This window comes from Mustela erminea, chromosome 17 (assembly GCF_009829155.1).
Source record: "Mustela erminea isolate mMusErm1 chromosome 17, mMusErm1.Pri, whole genome shotgun sequence".
Taxonomy (NCBI): domain Eukaryota; kingdom Metazoa; phylum Chordata; class Mammalia; order Carnivora; family Mustelidae; genus Mustela; species Mustela erminea.
In genome coordinates, this window is record NC_045630.1 from 64,837,142 (window position 1) to 64,860,116 (window position 22,975).

A 22,975-nucleotide genomic window follows, 5' to 3' on the forward strand; every position below is an offset into this window, starting at 1 on the left:
GGAATCAGGATTTTCACAGAAAAGAAATGTAACTCAGCAGTGAATGCTTTGTCCAGTCGGGCACTCCTGGATTCCCTGGACATAAGTTCTCCCAATAAACCTCTATCTCAGGAAAAAAAAAGAGAGAAAAAGAAAAAAAAAATGTAAGCATATAATGTGAGAAGGTGAGAAAGAACCCTGTGGTACTGCCTTTGACCTGTAGGTATCAGTACGAATTCATGCTGCTTAAAAATACCTATTTCCTCGTTCTCGGGAAGTAAATGATGAAATGTTTAGGAGTTTCGTATTATCTGTAGCCTACTTTCAGATGATGAAAGAGGAGGGAAGTATGGGTAATACTGAATGGGGCAGAATGCTAACAGTTGGTCAATCTAGATGAGGGAAATACAGGGTATCCTGTAGTGATCTTTTCATTCGCTGTGGTTTTTTAACAAAAACCTCGGTGGTTTAAAAACAACTGAAAGTAGGTTAGTAACGTATATCTAACGAACATTCGGGGCTGGTCCCCTCTAAAGCAACTCGAAAGTCCACTGTCTAGTCCGACGTCCTCTTTGCCAGTCTCACGTAACCAATATTTAGATGTCCCTTTGCAGTAGTAAACTATGGGAGCTATTACTTTTAACTTTCTCAGCAAGCTTTCCCACCTGACCTTGACCATGTATTCATTTACTTCCTCTCAGTTTATTAATATGAGAAATGGCCACCAGGTTTAACAAAATGGAAGTCAGTGGTGACCTTCGAGCGGCTTTGGTGGAGGGGTGGATCCCGGCTGCTCACTGACAATGAGACAGGAGAAACTGGAGTCCATGAACATGGTTTTATTTTTGCTCTTGAGAATTGTGCTGTAGGAGCAGCTGGGTGGCTCAGTGGGTTAAGCCTCTGCCTTCAGCTCAGATCATGATCTCAGGGTCCTGGGATCAAGCCCCGCGTCGGGTTCTCTGCTCAGCGGGGAACCTGCTTCCCTCTCTCTCTCTCTGCCTGCTTGTGATCTCTCTGTCAAATAAATAAATAAAATCTTAAAAAAAAAAAAAAAAAAAGAATTGTGCTGTAAAATAAAGAGAAATGTAGTAGTAGCTAAAGAAGAAGTAACACCCAAAGAAGGTTTGGAGGGCTTTTCCTTGACTCTGAACAGGACCAACAACCACATGTTTACTGACCAGTGGAGACGACCTAGCAGAGAGGGAAGTGATGCCATCCAGGGAACAGAAGGAAGAAGTGTTGCGCAACACTCTTGACTGAGGAGGAGGGATCTACAGCACTAGGGGCTCCAGCGAGAAGCCACCGGTTCCCAACAAGAGAAGGTAAATATACTGGTAAGTGGTGGATGAGGTAGTGGGAGACTGGGGTAGCTCTCTTCCGATTCAAAGGAAGGGGGAGGTGAAAGAGGTTTGAAGAGAGAAGGAAGTTGATACAAACAACCATCGAAGTGGGAGAATGAGATCCAGGCAAATATGATCCGCCAGGCCACACCGGGAGGCCTGTTTCGGGTTACTATCATCAATCTGTTAGATTTAACCAAGCTCGTGGCTCAGCCAAGAGAGGACTACAGAACGAGAGACAAGGTACCGTGAGTGTGAGCGAGGGAAGCTGCAGTGAGTGTCGATGGACCTGAACTGCGTAAGGGGGAAGTGATGACATGGAGAAAACGGGGAACAGGGAAAAGATGGCAGCGCCCAGGGACTGCAGGGATTGACGGAAGCAAAAGGGAGTGAGCTGGTAAGACAGGAGGTGGTGGTCGGAGTGGGGGCTGCTGAAACTGAAACTGTTAGCAGCACTGACAGGGTTTCAGCCTGCAACCAGGGGAGAAAATGGCTGAACAGGGTGGAAGGCCAGACCACTGGTGGGGAGGAGGTCGGAGACATGAGAGGTCACGGTATCTGAAGTATCCTCTGAGGATCTGAAATCAGCCAAGGAAGGAATGTTGGAGAAAAGTGACAGTAAGCTAAGAGCTAGAATTTCTCAACAGTGAGGGAGAACGAACCAGGAAAGAGCAGATGACTGCCTGTTACAGGGATGGGTGGCACAGCACGTCATGAAAATGTGAGACTCAAACTGGATGTTTCTTAGGGAGGATGAAAGGAGAATGAGCTGAAAGCAGCAGCGAAAAACAAGAAAGTCGGGGCGCCTGGGTGGCTCAGTGAGTTAAGCCTCTGCCTTTGGCTCAAGTCATGATCTCAGGGTCCGGGGACTGAGCCCCGCCTCAGGCTCTCTGCTCAGCAGGGAGCCTACGTCCCCCTCTTTCTCTGCCTGCCTCTCTGCCTACTTGTGATATCTATCAAATAAATAAATAAAATCTTTTTTAAAAAATGAAAGAAAAACAAGAAAGTTAACTATATCCCACCTTTAGAGGCCCAAATGGCAAAAAGGATATGAGAATCAAAATGGCCACCATTCACCAAGACTTCGGAGAAAGCAGCACCCACCAGGGAGTCAGGCTGCGGTCAGTGCCAGAAGGCCAACTTTCACAGAAGAGACGGAAGATATAAAAGAAACCACAGAAGCAGATAGAAGCTTCTGATCTTGGTACATATACCTTACATGTGGCAAAAGATCATTTCTATACGAAGTTGAGACAGGGAGGAAGGGAAGGAGAGGAAAGACTTGCAGGTGACAAATAAGCATGTGAACACATGCTCCACATCACAGGTTATGACGGCACTGCAAATTAAAACAAAAATGAGGGGGGCGCCTGGGTGGCTCAGTCTGTTAGGTGTCTGCCTTCAGCTCAGGTCCTGATCCCAGAGTCCTGGGACCGAGCCTCAGGACCCAGCCCCCTGCTCACTAGGGAGCCTGCTTCTCCCTCTCCCTCTGCCTGCAGGTCCTACTTGTGTGCTGTCCCTCTGGCGCTCTCTCTCTCTCTCTCTCTCTCTGCCAAATAAATTAATAACATCTTAAAACAAACAAACAAAACCCAACAAGGTGGCGTGCCTGGGTAGCTCAGTCGGTTGGGTGACGGACTTTTGATTTCAGTCATGAGATTGAGTCCCATGTGGGGCTTGGGGCTCAATGGGGAGTCTACTGAAGATTCTCTCTCTCTCCTCCCCACCCCACTCACGCACACGCTCTCTAAAATAAACAAATCTTAAAAAAAAAAAAAATACAGACCAACAATACTTATTGGAATGGCTCAAATCCGAACACTGGCAAAATCAAATGCTGGTGAGGATATGGAGCAACAAGAACATTCATTCACTGCTAATGGGAAAGCAAAACAGTACAACCATTTAGGAAAACAGTTTGGAACTTTCTTTCAAAACTAAATATGCTCTTACCATACGATACAGCAATTATGCTTCTTGGTATTTACCCAAATGATTTGAAAACATGTCCACACAAAAAGCTGCACATGAACATGGCAGCTTTATGTGTAGCTGCCAGTATTTTAAAGCAACCAAAAGATCCTTTGATATATACATGCATAAACACACTGCGTTGTGTTCCCCCTCTCCAATTACATGCCATGCCCCCCAGGGTGACTGCAGCCAGAGACAGGGTGATCTTTAGGAGGTAAACAAGATTAAATGACAATGTAAGATTGGGGCCCTATATCACACTAAGCGAAGTAAGTCAGAGAAAGACAATTATAAGAATCTCTCTGATATGAGGAATTTGATGGGGGGAGGGGAAGGGGGCCGTGGAGAGTAGGGAGGGAAAAAAATGAAACAAAATGGGATCCGGAGGGAGATAATCCATAAGAGACTCTTAATCTCAGGAAACAAACTGAAGCTTGCTGGGGGTGGGGGGGCAGGGATAGGGTGGCTGGGCGATGGACACTGGGGAGGGTATGCGCTATGGCGAGTGCTCTGAAATGTGTAAGCCTCATGATTCAAGACCTGTACCCCTGGGGCAAATAATACATTATATGTTAATTTAAAAAAAAAAAAAAAAGAGTGGGGCTCTAATCAGATAGGACTGTGGCCTTACAGGAGGAGGGAGAGAGATACCCTTCCCCATCCCCCCCTCCTCAGCTCCTCTCTCTCCCTTCACCCCTCTCCCCTCTCTTTCAACTCTCATGCCTCTGCCCTGTGAAGACACAGTGAAAAGGCAGCCGTCCACAAGTCAGGAAGAGAGCCTTCACCAGAACTTAGACCATACTGGCACCTGATCTCAGACTTCTAGCCTTCAGAACTGTCAGAAAATAAATTTCTGTTGTTTTAACCACCCAGTCCTCGGTAATTTGTTATGGCAGGCTGAGAGACTGCTACACTCTAGTACATCCATACAACGGAACAATATGCAGTGCTTTAAAAAAAAAAAAAAGCCATCAAGCCATGAAAAATCATAGATGGATCTTAAATGCATGTTGCTAAGTGGAAAAAGCTACCTACTGTATGATCCAACTATATGACATTCTGGAAAAGGCAAAACTAGGCAGACTAGGTAGAGGGCCCAGGAGGAGAGAGGGAGGGTGAACACGTACAGCACAGGGGATTTTTTAGATACAAGAAACTATTCTGTGAGATACTGTATATACATGATGGTAGGTATCTGTCAAAACCCACAAAACGTACAACACAGAAGGAATCTTAACATAAACTATGGACTTCAGTTAATCATATTGGATCAATAATGGTTCAACTGTAACAATTTACTACATTAATGCAAGATGTTAGCAATAAGGAAAATGGCAAGGAGAGTATAAATAGAACTCTATGTACTGTCTGCTCCATTATTCTGTAAATCTAAAACTGTACTAAAAAGAAACTTACTATTAAAAATAATTATATGAAATTCAGGGGGCTCCTGCCTGCCTCAGCCAGCAGACCTTGCAACTCTTGATCTCAGAGTTCAAGCCTCACGTTGAAAGTAGAAATTACTTAAAAATAAGTGTAAAAATCTTAAAACAGAATAAAATAAAGTAATTACATGAAATTCAGAGTTCAGTGTCATAAATAAGGTTGTATGGGAACACAGTCTTCCTCATCTCCATGTTCAGCTGACGCTGCCTATGGCTGCTTCTGCACCGTAACAGCAGAGGTGAGTAGCTGCAACAGAGACCACAGAACCACAAAGCCTAAAAAACTTACTATCCGGACCTCTACAGAAAATGTTTGCAGACACTTCTCTAAATGTCACTACCCAAGTTAGAGGGGAAAAGCCCCTCCCACCATAGACTGTTCTGACCTAATCACTTTATTTAATTATTCAAAGTTATGAGAGTGACAAGTACTAATTACATACTCTAAATTTTTAAATATCACTGGCCACCTTCTAACATTTAAAAAAAAAAAGTTGGGGGCGTCTGGGTGGCTCAGTAGGTTAAGGATCTGCACTGGGCTCAGCCATGATCCCCAGGGTGCTGTGATGGAGCTCCACATCAGGCTCCCTGCTCTACAGGAGCCTGCTTCTCTCTCTCCCTGCCACTCCCCTGCTTGTACTCTCTCTCTCTATTAAATAAATAAATAAAATCTTAAAAAAAAAAATCAGATAAATCAGTGACGTCTTTGGATCCTCAAGATGGCAATTCCCAGAAAATGAATCCATATTCTACTGAAAAACAGCAGCAGACAGTAGTGTTTCACTTTAGTGCCTGTGAAATCGATCCTACTTACTGACTACCTAACAAATCAGAATTAAAGTGTGCAACCAGGAGAAGACTGTCAACAGTCTGAAAAGAGAAGCCTGGAAAACAATGGGAAATGAACACATTCAGGGAGGAGCAGGGCAGGATACCTGAGTTAACTCAGTGAAATGACTACAAAGAACTGAATGCTCTGTCAATGAACATTAGGACTACACGTCAATTTACGCATCAATTTATCGGGTTAATCAGGAAAATGCAGCCTGAGTATCAAAAGACAAAATAATGCTTCAAGAAAGTGCCCCACAGTAGCAGTTTAAGAAATATCATGAGGGGTGCCTGGGTGACTCAGTGGGTTAAAGCCTCTGCCTTCAGCTCAGGTCATGGTCCCAGGGTTAAGGGATCGAGCCCCGAGCGAGCCGGAAGCCTGCTTCCTCCTTTCTCTCTCTGCCTGTTTCTCTGCCTGCTTGTGATCTCTGTCTGTCGAATAAATAAATAAAATCTTAAAAAAAAAAAAAAAGATCATGAAAATATAACAGCTGACTAGCTGAGAAAAAAACGTAACCACCTGACACTTTAATGTAGATTTATTAATAACTGGGAGGGGGGATGGTCTTGGGAAGAATCACATCTGCAGAAATAATTAAGGAAAGCATTACGGAATAATGACTAAGAGCACAGGCTTTGGAGGTAGACAAACTGGTTCTGATCCTGCCTGTGCCCCTCACAGGCTAGAAGACTGACCACTCTCCCTCAGCCTCAGTTTTCTCATCTGTAAATTAGTATTAACTTCTTGCGCTGTTGAGAGGTTTAAAGAAGATAATGCATGTAGAAGCTCTGCGGCACACCTGACACAAATGAAGTCCTAGATAAAGGGTAACCACCATGACCACTCTATCTGGCCCAGGAAAACACACTTGAAATTGACAGTCTACAGTCCTTCCAACAACTGCTAGGAAATCCACCAACGACTGAAATAAATTTCTCATGTCACATAATTGTAGAAAAGTTCTGTCCTTAGAAAGTCAAACGAGGACTTCAGGTCAATAAATAGAACTGAGATTGCACTTTGCTTCTCAGAATGATGGTCCAAGGGGGAAAGCTGAGCATCAGCCCGGGGCATCCCCAAAAGTTCCAAAGTAGGTGAATGGCATAGGCTCAACTACAGGGCCCACTCGACCTATGCAATCCTAAATTCTCACTGAAGCTCGAGACCAGCATTAGTATTACATCCCACAACAAAGAGAAGAATGAAAGGTTCCTCTAAACACCTAGATGAGGAAGTTTCCCCACTCTGAGTCGCACTGCATTGCCTTCCACTCTTCCTGACCATAAAGCCAAACAAAAATACAGGAGGCAAATTTTTAAAAAAACAAACAACAACAACAACAACAACAAACTAGAGCTGTTTCTGGAAGGCAGTAAGGATTACATCAGTCTTCAAGTACTAGGTCTAGGTAGTCGGGGGCCCAAGGTCTGGTGCTTTGGTTCTCTGCCAAAATGGACATCAGCCTAGACCAACAGTGGCAGCTGCGACACGAAGATCACCGTATACACTCCCATTCTCTCCCACAGACACACTCCCGACAGACACACTTCACGGCAATCACCGCCCACACCCCACACCCAGAAAACAGCTTAGAGCCTTGGGGTGGTCACAGTCCTCCTGCCCTCTGCTTCTTACCTACGCCCTTTCCAGCCCCACACAATGATCATCTCGTACTTTCCCAGCGGAAACGCTGAAAAACGATAATAATTCCAATCAGGCAACATTTCACGCTCGCTGCTACCCGGGCCGAAACCGACGGGTTCGGCGAGACCCTACCAGGGAGGACCGCGGACGGAAGCGACGGGCGAGCCCCGGCTCCCGGGGCAGAGTTCGCCCACACCTGCCTCCACAAGTGCGCGTCTGGAGGAAGAACCCCACGGCCGGCAGCGGCCCGTTCGCAGCTGACACTCACCCCAATCCTCCTCGGCTCGGTGAGAGAGGCCCGGGCTGAGAGGCGACTCCATGGTGCCGGCAACGCCAGCCGGCTCCCGCAAGCCCCACGCTCCGGCGGCCTGGAACTCGGTGACTGATATCCCGTACGGCGGCGCCCGGCGGACAAAATACCTCCCACCGCGCTGCGGACGGTGGCCGAGGGAGGACAAAGTGCCTCGACCGCCCGGGCCCTTGGGCGGATCAGAAAGGAGGAGCGTGAGATACTGACGAGCTCGTTTAAACAAACGTCCGAGTAAATATTTCCCTGTAGGGCTTTTCGGCACTTTCTGTCCCGCTGGTTTAAGGAAAGAGAGAGAGAGAGAGAAAGACGGACAGACACATAAACACTACATTGGTTAAATAGAATGTACGGATAATATTAGGAAAAGTAGGAGCCCTTTCTGAACATGCTGGATGTCTTTAATACCACAGCGTAGCTCTCGCAGAACAAAAGCAGAGCCCGAGAAAGTGAATCCGATTTAATTTTCGGAATCGCTCGCTAGCGATGTAGAAACTCCCCGTACACACGAGCGTGTGGGAGAAAAGCTCTCGTGCGGCGCTCGTCAGACGCGACGTGACCACCAGGCCCCGCACGCGACGTGACCACCAGGACCGCGCGCGGTGTAGCTCTAGAAAGCCTACTTTTACTGAAACAGATTTAAGCGAGGCGAGTATAAACGATGAACCGCCCGGCTCAGGCCGGTCTCCTAGATTCGCGGGTCTACATCGTGACGGGTGGAAAGGCGGGCGCGCGAACCCCATATATGCAACCTACAATCAGGAAATTCCCGATCTCTTTGATACTAAAACTTAAGGTTCCGTTTTGTGTAGAAGAAATTCACATCACGGGCTCCGACTGAAAACCTGAGCCGAGTTTGGCACCACAGCATCCGGAGCGCTGTGTCACAGCCTTTCTCTTCGCGGCACGTCAGCGGCGACGGCGTCACACGCCCTGAGAACACGTATCGCTTTAGGACCAAGCGGAGTCTTTCCCACAGTTACGGAACCAAACAGGCGCTTCCCAGAATCAGCCCCAGTCCCGGTGGCTGGAGGGTTACTCCTGATTGCATAATCCGCCGCGGCCAGTGCCGCCCCGGGACCCAGAGCCGGAAAAAAACAAAAACAAGACGAAAGCCCGCATGCTCTCTTTCACCGTGAGATGGCTAACCAGTTTTCAGGTCCGGTGAAATGTGCATCAGGTGTTCTTAACTGCAAATCCCAAACTGACAAACTAAGGTAGAACCAGCGAGAGTCTTCTTTCCGTATCCACCAGGCACCTCAGTGCTTTTTTTTTAAAATCACCATGACTGAACTCCTGCCACCGTTGATTTTTTTTAATTTTTGAAAATTTTATTTTTATCCCCAAAGTGCAGATAATGAAACAAACGTTTGCATACCTGTCACCAAAAATTAACAAATATTAACGTTTTCCAGTTTTGTTTCAGGTTTTTCATAATATAAGAAATTAAACATTGCAGATAAGACCCAAGTCTGCTTTTCCCCTGCTTCATTTCCCTCCCTCCACACAGATGGCTTCTATGACACACATTGACACACTTCTATGACACAGTATTGGGTTGGGTTTTTTAATTTACATAAATGTGTCATCCTCATGTTCTCCAAATCACTTTTCTTATCCAACATTACTTTTTGATGATCTATTCATGTTTTAACTGTTACACGGTATTTCCTTGAAAATACATACACACACACATATATATATATATACACACACATACATATAACTCTCAATTTCTTCTTTCATTTCCCTACTAATGGACATTTGGATTGTTTCAAATTTTTACCATTACATTCGCCTTTGTATGAGTCCCTGTGCATATAAGCAAGAATGTCTTTAAGATATATGCTGGGTCATAGAATAGGAATGTTAATATTTGCCAGATTATACCATTTTACATCCTTGCTAGCAGCAATGAGTTCTGCACATTCTGACCAACACTAGATTTGGTCACTTTAACATTTTTTGCCCCTGTGAAGGGTGTGACCATAATTTACATTTCCCTGACAATTAAGGAGATGGTGCATCTTTTCGTGTTTATTAAACCTTACTTACTCTTCTGTGAATTGTCTATTCTTACAAAACTTGCTATTGCATTTTCTTTCTCTGATGATACCCACATCTTTAGCTAGCCTACTATCTTCATTTAACAGATACATATATGGCAAATACATTCTCTCAAGTTGCACTTGTCTTTTTTAAGGGGTTTGTCTTTTAGGTTTTAATTTCAGTGTAGTCAAATTTACTGGTCTTCTGTTTAAGATCTGTGGCATTTGTAACTTGCTTAAAACTCCTTCCCTCTCCTGAGGTCATAGAGATTTTCTTATTTTCCCTGAATATTTTTATAGTTTTGTTTTTCACATTCTTTCCCCCCCCCCATCTGTTATTCCTTGGGTATAGTAACACTGTTGATTTTTATACTGCAATCTTGTATCCAAAAACTTGCTGAATTGTGTGACTGTAGTATTTTGTCTGTAAATTCTATAGGATTTTCTATGTAGAAAAATTCGCATGTGAACACTGACATTTTAAAATTTATTTTAACACTGTAACCATTTTAAAATTAATCTCTAATGTGGAAAATTTCAAACACACACAAGAGACAAACTAACTTCACCTAGCACCTAGCACCCAGCTTCAACAATTTGCCATTCTTGTTTTACCTACTTTCTCTCCCCACAACAATTTTATTTTTTGTTTTGGTTTGCTTTTTTCCCCTGGGGTGTTTTTTAAACATATTTAAAAATATATTCTTTATGTGCTTATTTATTTAGAAAAAGAGAGCATAAGCAGGGGGAGGAGCAGAGGGAGAGGGAGAGAGAGAATTTCCAGAGCTCTCCACTAAGGATGGAGCCGGAGGCAGGGCTGGATCCCACCACCCTGAGATCATGACCTGAGTTGAAATCAAGCGTTGGACACTGAGCCGACTGAGCCACCCAGGCGCCCCATCCCCTGGAGTATTTTAAAGCAAATCCCAGGTATCATGTTATTTCACCTAAAAATACTTCAATAAGTATCCCGCCAAAGATTTTTCCAATTTTTAAAAACATAGCTACAATACCATTATGATACCCACCAAAAATAATTCCTTAATATCATCTCTACCCATTCCACACTCAATTTTCTCCCCAAAATCCCTTTCTACAACTGGTTTGCTCAAATCAGGATCATCAGGGTGCATATGGTTCATGGGACAGTCCCCTCTTCCCCTTGTCACCCCATGCCCTTTGTTAAAGGATCTGTCATATGTGCTGTAGAATTTCCTACTGCTCAGGGTCTTCATGGTGATTTGCTCCTGTAAACTGCCAGTTAAATGTAAACTTGACTAGATGGTTTTTGTTTCATTTGTTTTCGCAGGAATGTTTCTTACGTACTTCCTTGCATCATACAAGGAGGCACCTAATTTCTAAATATCCCACTTTTAGAGATGTCAACACCTATCAGTGATTTCTGTTTTTTTCCTAAGGCTTAAACCTTTTTCCCTTATTTTATTGCAATAGCAAGGACCTCTGGTACCACACTGAAGGTATGTGGTATATATACCTTCATATATAATATGTATGTATATATAATATACATCTTTTACCTTGTTCCCAACTTTAATGTGAAACTTTTTAAAAGTTTTACTATTGATAAGATTTTTCCTGTAGTATTTCAGTGCAAGGAAAATTTCACTTTCATCCAGAAATTCGCTGTGGTTGTTGTAGTTTTTATACACACTGTGGTCATATACTCCTTCCATTCTGGTTACTGTGTGTGTGTGTGTGTGTGTGTGTGTGTGTGTGTGTGTTTAACGATAAGTGTCAAGTGTTATTGAATCTTCTTTCTTTATTACCTTGCTTTCAACTTAAACCCTTGGAAGCAAAGTGAAATTTGAAAGAGAGTTTTGCCTAGAGACATAAAGGAGGTCCTTGCCTAGATCCACACTTCAGAGGACTCAACTCTGGCATCTGGCAGTGTCTCTTCCCACAGGGTGAGAATCCATGGTGCCAAGGGGACATGCCCAACCAGAACACATGCCTCCTTCTAGATATGCTTCTCATGCCCGAATAGCTCCATGCCTTGTTTCTAAAGTTTGCTCAGGCCTCTGACTTCCCAAGGGCGAACTGTGCCAATGCCATATGCCAGGAGTACAAGACTAAGTTTAGAAATGTGAGGTGGGAAGTTCACGTATGCATATGCACCAGGCATGTGAATGAACCCCAGGGTGGGGAAAGGCGCCGACTCTGCAGGTTGCTCTGTAGGTTGGGAGCCTACTCTCTCTACATTGTCATATTGTCAGGAACTCCATAAAGTCAGAGAATTGTAAACTCAAACCTTGTCTCCCAGATTTTCATGAAGTTATGTTTGTCAAGATAAGAGAATGACACAGTTTATTTAATAGTTTGGTAACTGGATTTATAACTTTCAAGTACTAAGACAAGTAGCATCTAGGCCCCAATTTGCACTCATCAGAACTCTGCAAGTGCTAGGGGGGCACCTGACCAGTATATTTACAACTTGGTTAAAAATTGCATTTCACCAGTACTTTTATATTTCACAATCTCACATTTTGAGTATGAGTATGACATCTTTTCTATCACCCCTAAACAGTGAACTCAAACCTAGAATACAGAGTTGAAAGGTCAGATTTTGGAATAAGCCAAATCTTCATTCTAATCTAGGTTCAACCATTTGCCAGCAATGTAACTTTGATGAAGCGGCTTAATCTTTCTAAGCCTCAGTTTGCCCTGTAAAATGGGAATAATAGGATCTATCCCACACAGGATTGCGGGATTAGATAAAACACCTTAAATGGGGACACCTGGGTGGCTCAGTGGGTTAAAGCCTCTGCCTTCAGCTCAGGTCATGATCCCAGAGTCCTGGGATCGATCCCCTCATCGGGCTCTCTGCTCAGAGGGGAAACTGCTTCCCTTCCTCTCTCTCTGCCTGCCTCTCTGCTTACTTATGATCTCTGTCAAATAAATAAATAAAATCTTTTAAAAAAACACACACCTTAAATGCACAGTGACTAGCACATGGTAAATTCTCAATAAATTGCAGCTATTTTAAGGAACCGTGTTGAATGCTACTAGCTAGGTACTGTTTTACATTCTGTGCCTGCATTGTATCATTAAAATCCCCACAACTGCCCGGGCCAGATATAATTATTATCTCCCTTTTATACAAGTGTTTTATTTAAAGCTTATATAAATGACCTTTAAAACAACCCTACTAAGAGGGCGGAGCAGTAGAACATACATTACTCCCATTTCATGAAGGAGATGCCTGACCCTCAGCTTGCAGAAGACCTTCCCGGCAGCTAGAGACAGGTGGGGCCAGAAAGATCAGAGCCCAGGCAGACTTCTTTTTTTTTTTTTTTAAAGATTTTATTTATTCATTTGACACAGAGAGATCACAAGTAGGCCGAGAGGCAGGCAGAGAGAGAGAGAGAGGAGGAAGCAGGCTCCCCGCGGAGCAGAGAACCCGATGCGGGACTCGATCCCAGGACCCTGAGATCATGACCTGAGCCGAAGGCAGCGGCTTAACCCACTGAGCCACCCAGGCGCCCCCAGGCAGACTTCTATTTCAGTACTTCTTAACTGCACCTGAAACACCACCTATGAAACAAAGTTCATATCACTCTTTTGGACAAATGTGTAAACCCATTTGTTGTAAATTGATGTTCTTAAATATTAAAAAGGGTTACACTTGTTTGTTTTTTAAAGATTTTGTTTCTTCTTCATAATGGATTTTCTATTTACCATTTCTATTTACTATTTACCAAGTAAAATATTAATGGAGTTTAAATTGGGAATTGTTACTTAGTGGATGTTTCACAAAATTTCAAAATTTACGTAAAGAAAAGTCAATTTCCCCAAACTAATTTTCCACTGTCAAATACCAATTATCTTTCAAAAAAGGAATCTTGTCAGAGGACCTGGGTGGCTTAGTCAGTTAAGCATCCACCTTTGGCTCAGGTCATGATCCCAGGGTCCTGGGATTGAGCCCACATGGGGCTCCCTGCTCAGCAGAGTCTGCTTCTCCCTCTGCCCTTCACCACCCCTACCCTCCACGTGCCTGTGCACACGTGCATGCTGGGTGCACTCTCTCTCAAATAAACAAAATCTTTAAAAAAAAAAAAAAAAAGTACCCTCTCTCCCAGCCAGAATATAAATTGTTAATACAGGTTTTGGGGTGCCTGGACGGCTTAGCCAGCTAAGTGTCTGCCTTTGGCTTAGGTTGTGATCCCAGGGTTGTGGGATCAAGTCCCCCTTTGAGCTCCCTGATCCTACATCTGCATCTGCCTCTCCGTCTCTCATGAATAAATGAATAAAATCTTAAAAGAGAGGGTTTTATTCTAGTTTGTTCACGGCATCACCTAGAATCTGCACATAATAGGTGCTCAGTAAATACTTACTGAATTGAGAATTGCAAATTCAGATAAAATCTATGTAATTTTCTCTGTGTTAGATGCTAGTGTGGATAGCCATACAAAACTCGCGCTACTCAGTTTTGCACCTACAAAAGGCACAATTCATAATTGTTTTCAAAAAGCTTGTAGAGTACATTATGAAGCAAAGTGAACACATATTACAAAAGCTAAGAAAGAAATGGAGAAATTTTTTCTCATAAGAAAAATCATTTTATGAAGTTACCAAAGGCTTCAGGCCCTATGCCAAGATGTTCTCAAGAACCACCTATAACACTCCCAACATTTCAAAAACAAACTAGGTAGGGGCGCCTGGGTGGCTCAGTTGGTTAATCTCAGGTCATAATCTCAGGGTCATGAGATCCTTCTGGGGAACTGGGCTCTGGGACCCATGCCCAGTGCGGAGCTTGCTTTGATTCTCTCTTCCTCTCCCTCTGCCCCTCCCCCCCTCCCCAGTGGCTCCAGCACTCTCCCTCTGTAAAAATAAATAAATAAATAAAATTTAGGTATTTTTTAAGAGGTTCATTTTCACTTTTTCCATTTAAAACTACTCCCATTTTGGTGTTTATATAGACATATTCACATGTAAATATGCAAAGTGGCTTAAGAACATGGACTATATTTCTCTTTACTAGCTAATTCTGATTTCATGTAATTGTTCAAATATCTAATTAGGTCCAATTCTAATTATTAGTAATGAGTAAAATAAACTCCAGTTTCCAGAGAGATGTAAAAAAGCTAATATGGACACAGTACCTTTTCTAATTCTCCAACCTATCAGGCTAAAAAAGTAACTGATATATAGTTATTCCACATGTATTTTCCTTATCATTAGAAACATACCTAACATTAATACATTTTTAAGTAGATTACTTCAAAATGTATCTTAAACATGCTTTTCTAAAAATTTACATAATTGGGATTCCTAAAGAGTAACAGGAAAAGCTTATTTTAGTCAAGGTTTTACTAATAGCCTTTCCTTTTACACTTCCAAGAAAAATCCAGACATATGTAGATTTACTAATGTCCCTTAAAGAAAGAGAAATAGTTTTGAATTATGTCCAAAGAAATCTGCTTTACATTTCTAGAAATAAAAATCTATTTAAACATGATAATTTCCAATTTTTATAAATAATTTTGTCTATCCAGACCTTAATATCACATAACTACACACTCCAAAAATCAGAACTCTTGAAAATAAATGAAACAAAGAACATGCGTTATAGAAAATTTTAATATCAAATAAAGTACAATTTACATGATTAAAAGTTTTGATTTGCAAATAAAGTATTCTGCTTAAATAGTGTAGGAGTCTAACAAATAACAGAGCACAGTTTCCATGTCACATCAAATGAAATGCTGATGGCCTATAAACTAAACAATCTGCCACGAATGACAGTAAGCAAGGGAAGCAGGTATCAGCAAATTTCTTTCCAAGCTATGAAAAATGTCACAAGTTCATGTTTTTCTTGTTTGTGATCCCCAAACTGGCAGCATCTTCATTTCATCCACTCTATTCTTATGTATTTGAAAAGCAGGTGTTATCCATCGACCACATGAGCACTGTTCACCGTACCAATTGAAAGAACCCAACTTGGCATTGCATTTGGGGCAAAGAAGCTGAAATAAAGGAACTGTGTTACTTCATTCACTCACTTCTAAGACAAATAATTATTACTGGCAATAGAAGATATAAAAACAGGTAAGACACAGTCAGTTAAGCGCCGTACTTTGATTCAAGCTCAGGTCATGATCTCAGGGTCCTGAAATCAAGCCCCACCTTGGGCTCCCTACTCAGCAGGGAGTCTGCATCTCTCCTCCCTTTACTCTGCCCCTCCCCCTCTCTCCCTAATAACACAAACAAATGAAACAAAATAAAAACCAGGTTAAGACATGGCTCCTAGCTTCCAGGCGTTTATGATCGAATCAGCAAGGTAAAAGGCAATGGCAATTTACCATAACAGATAGTGGACTCTGATAATCGTCTAAGAAACATGTTGTATCCTGGGAGTCTGGAAAAAGACCAGATTAATCTGGTCTTTATGCCCCAGTATGAGGGCAGAAAGGTTGAGATAGGACCCAAGATTTCAGGAAGTGGCATGTGTGCCTTTTATATCAATCTCAGTTTAATATTTCAAACTAAGATCATCATGACTAAAGAACAGGAAAGTATGTGAAGAGTCTCATGTCAATATCAGTATTGAGACTGACAGCATGTAGGTTAGGCCTCAGATTCACGGCTTTTTAACGACTAAGCCACCCAGACATCCCTGATTCACAGCTTTTTAAAAACAAACTGATACTCCAGTAAAATAGATTAATTAAAAAAAAAAAACCCTGAGCATGTCAATTATATTTCATGTATTTAGAGCATTATTTTTTAAAATTTAGCTTGTTATTTTGTGCATGACATGAGTCAGGGAGTCTTATTTTTAATCTTAAATGATACAAAGCTCTGGACATAAAACTCAGAAACCAAATTTGATTACATAAGTATCTTAAATTTTTTTTTAAAAGATTTTATTTATTTATTTCACAGACGGAGATCACAAGTAGGCAGAGAGGCTGGCAGAGAGAGAGGGGGATGCCGAGCAGAGAGCTGGAGCAGACAGCCAGATGCAGGACTCGATCCCAGGGATCTCGATCCTCTGGGATCATGACCTTAGCCCAAGGCAGAGGCTTTAACCCACTAAGTCACCCAGGTGCCCCAGTATCTTAAATTTCAGTATGACAAAATACACCACAAAGCTGAGATATGCGACAGGAGGAAATATTTGCAATATATTAGAGGAATCATTAACATCTAGACTATATAAAGAGCTCCTATAAATCAATAAGAAAAAGGCAAAATCCAGAGAAAAATGGACCAAGGATGTAAAGGAAATGTACAGAAAAGCTGTAAATAGCTGGTAAGTATATAACGATATTGGTCCTCAGTAGTAGTCACGGAAATTCAAATGATGACATTTTAAGATGAATATTTTTCATCTCTCAGATTGACAAAACGTTACCAGTTTTATAATATCCGCTATGCCAAGAGTATCGGAAAATGGGTACATGCATTCAATGCTAGTGAAAAGCCAAGTTGTATAAGCATTTTTATGTCAGGGTAGAATATTAGCAATATTTAAGACGTACACACACCACAAACCAGGGATTCCACTTTCAGGTCTACAGGAAAATTCAAATAAGTGTACAAAGAAGTATGCACAAATGTGATATAGTCTTCCACAAAAATGCCTCCATCTTATATGTTTTCTAGGCTAATTAAGAGCAGTGAGCCAAAAGCACAAGCCACAGAAGAAAGAAAGAAAGAAAAAACCAAACAGATCAAGTGGATTTCAAAATTAAAACCCCACTGCTGCAAATGATATCATCAAGAACAGGAAGTGATGGCTAACGGGTGTAGCACTTATTTTGGGAATGGTGAAAACAATGATGTTGCAAGAATTCTGTGAATATTCTAAAAACCACTGAACTGTACACTTTAAATGGGTAAGATTATATAGTAAGTGACTTATATCTCAATAAGCAGAATTGTCTGAAAACGTGGGTTTGAATATAGGGTATCTCTTTCTAGGCAAGATACTAACATAAACTAAGTTTCTTCACATATAAAACATGACTATGTATGTTTTATCTATTTGTACAGTTACTGTAGTCTTCAAGTGAAATATAGTGAGTTTCATAAAATTTTCATTATACAAACTTTTATACAAACCATAAACCTTTATCATTATTAATCATATCTTAAAATTATATTAATAGATATATATTATCTATAATAATATGTATTAATATAATTAGATTATATTAATTATATCTTAGATTAAGAATATCTTTAAATTAAGTAACCCTAAAGGACAAATGTAGCATGCCAGGATACTCTCATGAGCTGCAGTCTTAAGAATAAATAGGAAATGAAAATGAATCTCTTAGCAAACATACTGAATTGAAATATCAGGGAAAAAAGAGAGAGGAGATGTAAGAGAAGAAGAAAGAGAAGAAGGAAAGAAACTTTAAATGTAATCTTAAAATCTTCGACTTGCCCTACTTGTTACCAAATTTGAATTTGTTAAATACATTCTAATCAGCTTATGTTAGTCTTCTATTTGAAAAAATATAAATAGCCTTAAAAGGAATTCACATAGACCAACAGTTCTCAACCAAATGTGGTTCACTACTTTAGATAGGCTGGATTTTTACTTAATTTATTTGATAGATTCTTATCTGCACTAGAAAGATATAATCTTCATAAGAAAATACTTATGATGGAATGAAACACCAGTTAAAATATGGTTGAGAGGGCAAGAAACAAAATATAGATGATACAATGAAATTGCAGAAAATAAAATGCGTTCTCACCTGGCCATCCATCACACCCAACAAAGAAGATTCCATCCACTGTACAGGCTCAATGAAATATGATGTACACTGAGCCTGACTCCCAGCGGTGAGCGTGAAAGATGGCGTCACTCTCTTGTGGGCAAAGGCTATGGGACCACTTCCTTCATTATGATCCAAAATGCTAGAACTTCGAAATAAAGATCGCCTGCAACCCCCAAACAAACAAAAACATTAATGACCTCCAAAAGGATGAAGAAACAGATGAATTGTGCAGCGTTTCTTAGCAAAATAAAAAAGGATTATGCTACTTTAATTTTCAATAATCTCTACAAGTAACCTGATTTACTTTCACTCTTATGAATTTATATTCTTTTTTTTTTTTAAAGATTTTATTTATTTGACAGAGAGAGAGATCACAAGTAGGCAGAGAGGCAGGCAGAGAGAGAGGGGGAAGCAGGCTCCCTGATTAGCAGAGAGCCTGATCCCAGGACCCTGGGATCTTGACCTGGGCTGAAGGCAGAGGATTAACCCACTGAGCCACCCAAGTGCCCCAAAATTTATATTCTTTTTTTTTTTAATTTTTAATTTTTTATAAACATATAATATATTTTTATCCCCAGGGGTACAGGTCTGTGAATCGCCAGGTTTACACACTTCACAGCACTCACCAAAGCACATACCCTCCCCAATGTCCATAACCCCACCCCCCATCTCCCAACCCCCCTCCCCCCAGCAACCCTCAGTTTGTTTTGTGAGATTAAGAGTCACTTATGGTTTGTCTCCCTCCCAATCCCATCTCGTTTCATTCAAAATTTATATTCTTTTTTTTTTTTTTTAAAGATTTTATTTATTTATTTGACAGAGAGAGATCACAAGTAGGTAGAGAGGCTGGCAGAGAGAGAGAGAGAGGGAAGCAGGCTCCCTGCTGAGCAGAGAGCCCGATGTGGGACTCGATCCCAGGACTCTGAGATCATGACCTGAGCCAAAGGCAGCGGCTTAACCCACTGAGCCACCCAGGCGCCCCAAAATTTATATTCTTAAAAGTAGTTTTGAATTTGAAATTTTTATAATATTCAATTGAACAAATTCTTCCTACAGATTTTAAGAAAATGAAACTTTTAGTACTGTTCAGCTCCTGATATAAGATAAAATCTCCAGAGGACAGAAAATATTTTACCTGCACTTTCTACATTTGTAGAGAATGCCGTCTTTCAATCCTTGTGAAATGGTGGTTGGGTCAACAGCAAAGAGTTCTTGAGGTAAGTTCTGTAATTCTACATGAGATCATTAAAATTTATCTATTTGTTGCAATCAGCTCTGCATTTTCAGACAAAATTCGGCTAATGTCAAATTGAGGCAAGAAATGCTAACCTCAGAAATTTAAAAAAATAAAAATAAAAAAATTAAAATCTCCAGCGTTGAGAAATCATTGTGAGGTCAGAGAAACCGGTGAAGAAGCCCTTGGTTCTGAGCACAGACTGCCAGAGTTCAAATCCCAGCCCACCACTTACACACCATGTGACCTTGAACAAGTTACTTCTTGGTAACCCACCTTTTCAGAAGGAAGTAACAGCACCTGCCTCAAGGGACGACTGGAAAAGTTAAGATAACACACTGGAAGCCTTTAGCATCAGAGTAAAGAGCATGTAACAAGGGCCCAATAAGTACTAGTAATTATTACTTACCTGGATACTTTTCCGTAACCTTTTGTAAACGATATTGCTTATAAATTGCACTAGAAGTATCTACTTCATATCCCATTGCCTGGTATAATTTCAGTTGCCACTCAAATCCCTCATTCATCCTATAAGGACAAATATAAAGCTAAGTTTTCTTTAAATGGATAAAATCACTTCGAAAAACCAGAATTATTTCTTTAACAAAGAACTCACTTAGCCTCTGGTTTGATGGTCTGGAGATTTTCATAGGCTTTTTCAAAGGTAAACTGGTCAGTCTTCATCATAAAAGCAGTAATCACAGCCACACTACGACTAATTCCTGCATGACTGAAAAAGAGACCTTTAAAATAAAATAGCAAACAGCAGCAATTAAAAAAAAAAAAAAAAAAAAAAAAGCCCAGCTTCCCATAAACGGTAAAGTTCAGGTCCACTTCACGCCTGCTCCTTCTACCCAAATAAAAACCCTTTGCCTCTGAAATTAATGACTCCTTTATTTATTTCCTTAATCTTTTTGAATTCTGAACCACGCAAATGTATTACCTTTTCAAAAATAATTACACTAATTTAAAAAATTTTATAATGGCTTTGAAAAAAAATCCAAAGCTCCCCTCTCTTGGCATTACGGGGCCGAAGATCTGGTCCCAGGTTTCTTTCCATTTTACCACTAGCTTATGTCCTGTGTGTAAATATTTAAAACAAGTGTTGGCACGCAGTAAAAGGGCTGATTCACTAAGTTTAAACTAATTATTACACTCCAGTGCAACTAAAGAAGACTACTAAGAATTCCCAAATACCTATCAAGATTTTCTTTTACGCATTTCTATAAACTTACTCCATCTCTGCCCTGGGCACGGCTTAGGGCTCCTGCGTGTCCTAAACAATTCTTCTCTCCCCATTTCCCTTCACCAACCGTCCTCTGCCCCAAACAAAAACACTGAGAATAATCTGCCTTTGCGGTGAACTGTGAATAATCTTAATCTTTGTTAATATCTTTTACTGCACGACTGGCATCCTAATCTGCATTATAATCATCTGAGTAGGTGCCTGAAAAGCTTTCGACCCTTTTTAGGTCCAGGGGCTTTGCCACCTCTCAGTCCCCCCTAAAAAGCAACTCGGAGTTGGGAGGGGCGGGGACTGCAGAATGAATCAACCACGCCAGCAAGAACGCAAGCAAGCACGCCCTCGGGGGCCCGCCACCTGCCCCTCCTCTCTCTCTGACACTCGCCAGCCGCGGAACCGTGGTCTGAGAGCCCCTTGGTCCTCCGCTAGGGTCCTCGGAGGAAGGGGCGGCGGCTGCAGGCTGGAAGCAAAGCCGGGGGGCTGCCCCACGTACGCGCCACTCACCAGTGCACCAACACGGCGCGGCCCTCGGCGCGGGCCTGGCTGATGAAGGCCACGCACCGGTCCAGATGGCTCAGTAGGTCAGTCTCGGGCTTGTCCAGCGCCCACACGAAGAGGCTCCGTAGACCCTCCATCCCAGCCCCCGACCTGAAGTCGGGCTCCTCCGAATCCACCGTCAGCACGGCCGTGATGCCCGCCTGCCTCAGGTGGTCCGGCTCCGCCACGGCCGCGGCTCCACCCAGGTACAGGCCCGGCCGTACCTCCAGCATCTGCCCGGCGGAGCTGGCGCAGCTCTGACCACGCACCTGCCGACCACAGCCATGGTTCCCTCCCGGAGCCTCCAACATGGCGGCCGCCGGGGGCCGCGCGGGCAGGGGCCCTACCATCGAGTACGCAGGCAGCTGGCTAGAACGCCCTTCCTCTGAGTCGAGCCGGCCTGAGATGCGCAGGGCTCCCTCGGAGGACCACGGAGACTGTAGGAGTGTGTACTACCTGGGGAGCCTTTAATCCCGTGTCTGGGCCCCAGCGCTTGCAACTTGGTGGTAGAGGATAAACCCCAAATACAGGGTTTTCCAGGCTTGTAGTGCAGAGGCTTTATAGAAAGGGACAACAAGAGTAGTTGGACTCCAATTTGAAATGATGTCCCACCAACTGAAGCAGCAGTGTGCATTTGGGGTAAAACACTTTAAAAAAAATTTTTTTTATGAAGCCATTTGCTTGTATTTCTTCTCTTGTGACTATTTTTTTCTTTTTTTCTTTCTTTGTCCCTTTTTTTTTTATTGGTATGCGAATCTCTTTCTTATTGATGCATACTGTCCTATATACTTTTAAAATAGTAATCCCACGTTTTCCTACGCCCATACCCTCCAACCAAGGACCGCCAGGAACCCACTTCACTTTCTTATCCTTTGCATGTTCACTGAAGTAGCATTTTTAATTTCCTTCAAGAACTTTTCCTTTGCATTCACATTTTTAGCTAATTGTTTGGTACAAAAGGCCTAATTTTCAGCCTATTTTGGCTTTTGACATGCCTCCTCCACTAAACTTAATAATTTCTAGCTTCTGCCTTAAAGTGAGAGATGTGTGAGTCTTCCTTTCACTTGAACATTTAGAGACCATTGTAGGATGATTAATTGGCTTGCTTTCAGTATTATTGTGTCTCAGGGATAGGGAGGCCCACGGAGAGGGAGAGGGATTGGGGGAATGACTGGTCTGTGAAGCAGGAAGAACATGCATAACATTTATGAAATTTGTCATCTTTTATAGGCGTGATTTGTGGCACCCCAAAAACAATTACAATAGTAACATCAAAGATCACTGACCGGAGATCACTATAACAAATATAATAGTACTAAAAATTTTGAAATGTGGGGAGAATTGCCAAAATGTGACAGAGACGTGAAGTGAAGAAATGCTAAATGCTGTTGGGAAAATAATGCCAATACACTTGCTCAACGCAGGGTTGACAACAACCTTCAATTTGTTTAAAAACTACTTGTTAAGCACAATATCACAGGTATGCCTGTGTAGGATCTGGGCTTATACTGGGTGATTTTGGACAGAGTTCAAGGAAGCAGGGCTTTGCTCTGGATTGGATGCTGTCAGGAAGTGGTGGTGATTTTATGATTGGGTATCTCCGTGTATTTTCCCTGCAGACACAAGGACCAATGGAACA

At 42.0% G+C, this 22,975-nt stretch overlaps 2 protein-coding genes across 2 annotated transcripts in view; both read right to left on the minus strand.

Annotated features, from left to right (window-relative positions):
- Positions 1-8,264, minus strand: part of ATF6 (activating transcription factor 6) — a 212,869-nt gene extending 204,605 nt beyond the window's left edge. Inside the window, exons 1-2 of the mRNA XM_032317566.1 lie at positions 7,947-8,264; positions 7,483-7,849 (exon numbers count right to left, since the gene is read on the minus strand). Of these exons, the coding sequence (XP_032173457.1) occupies positions 7,483-7,849; positions 7,947-8,264 (685 nt within the window). The remainder of the gene's footprint in view (positions 1-7,482; positions 7,850-7,946) is intronic.
- A 6,885-nt stretch (positions 8,265-15,149) lies between these two features.
- Positions 15,150-21,703, minus strand: DUSP12 (dual specificity phosphatase 12). Its single transcript, XM_032318687.1, has 6 exons — positions 21,304-21,703; positions 20,173-20,286; positions 19,966-20,084; positions 19,458-19,554; positions 18,299-18,485; positions 15,150-15,553 (listed from the first exon to the last, which is right to left on the minus strand). Exons 1-6 carry the CDS (start codon positions 21,684-21,686, stop codon positions 15,392-15,394), a joined length of 1,062 nt encoding a protein of 353 aa, XP_032174578.1. The 5' UTR covers positions 21,687-21,703; the 3' UTR covers positions 15,150-15,391.
- Between the last annotated feature and the right edge of the window lie 1,272 nt (positions 21,704-22,975).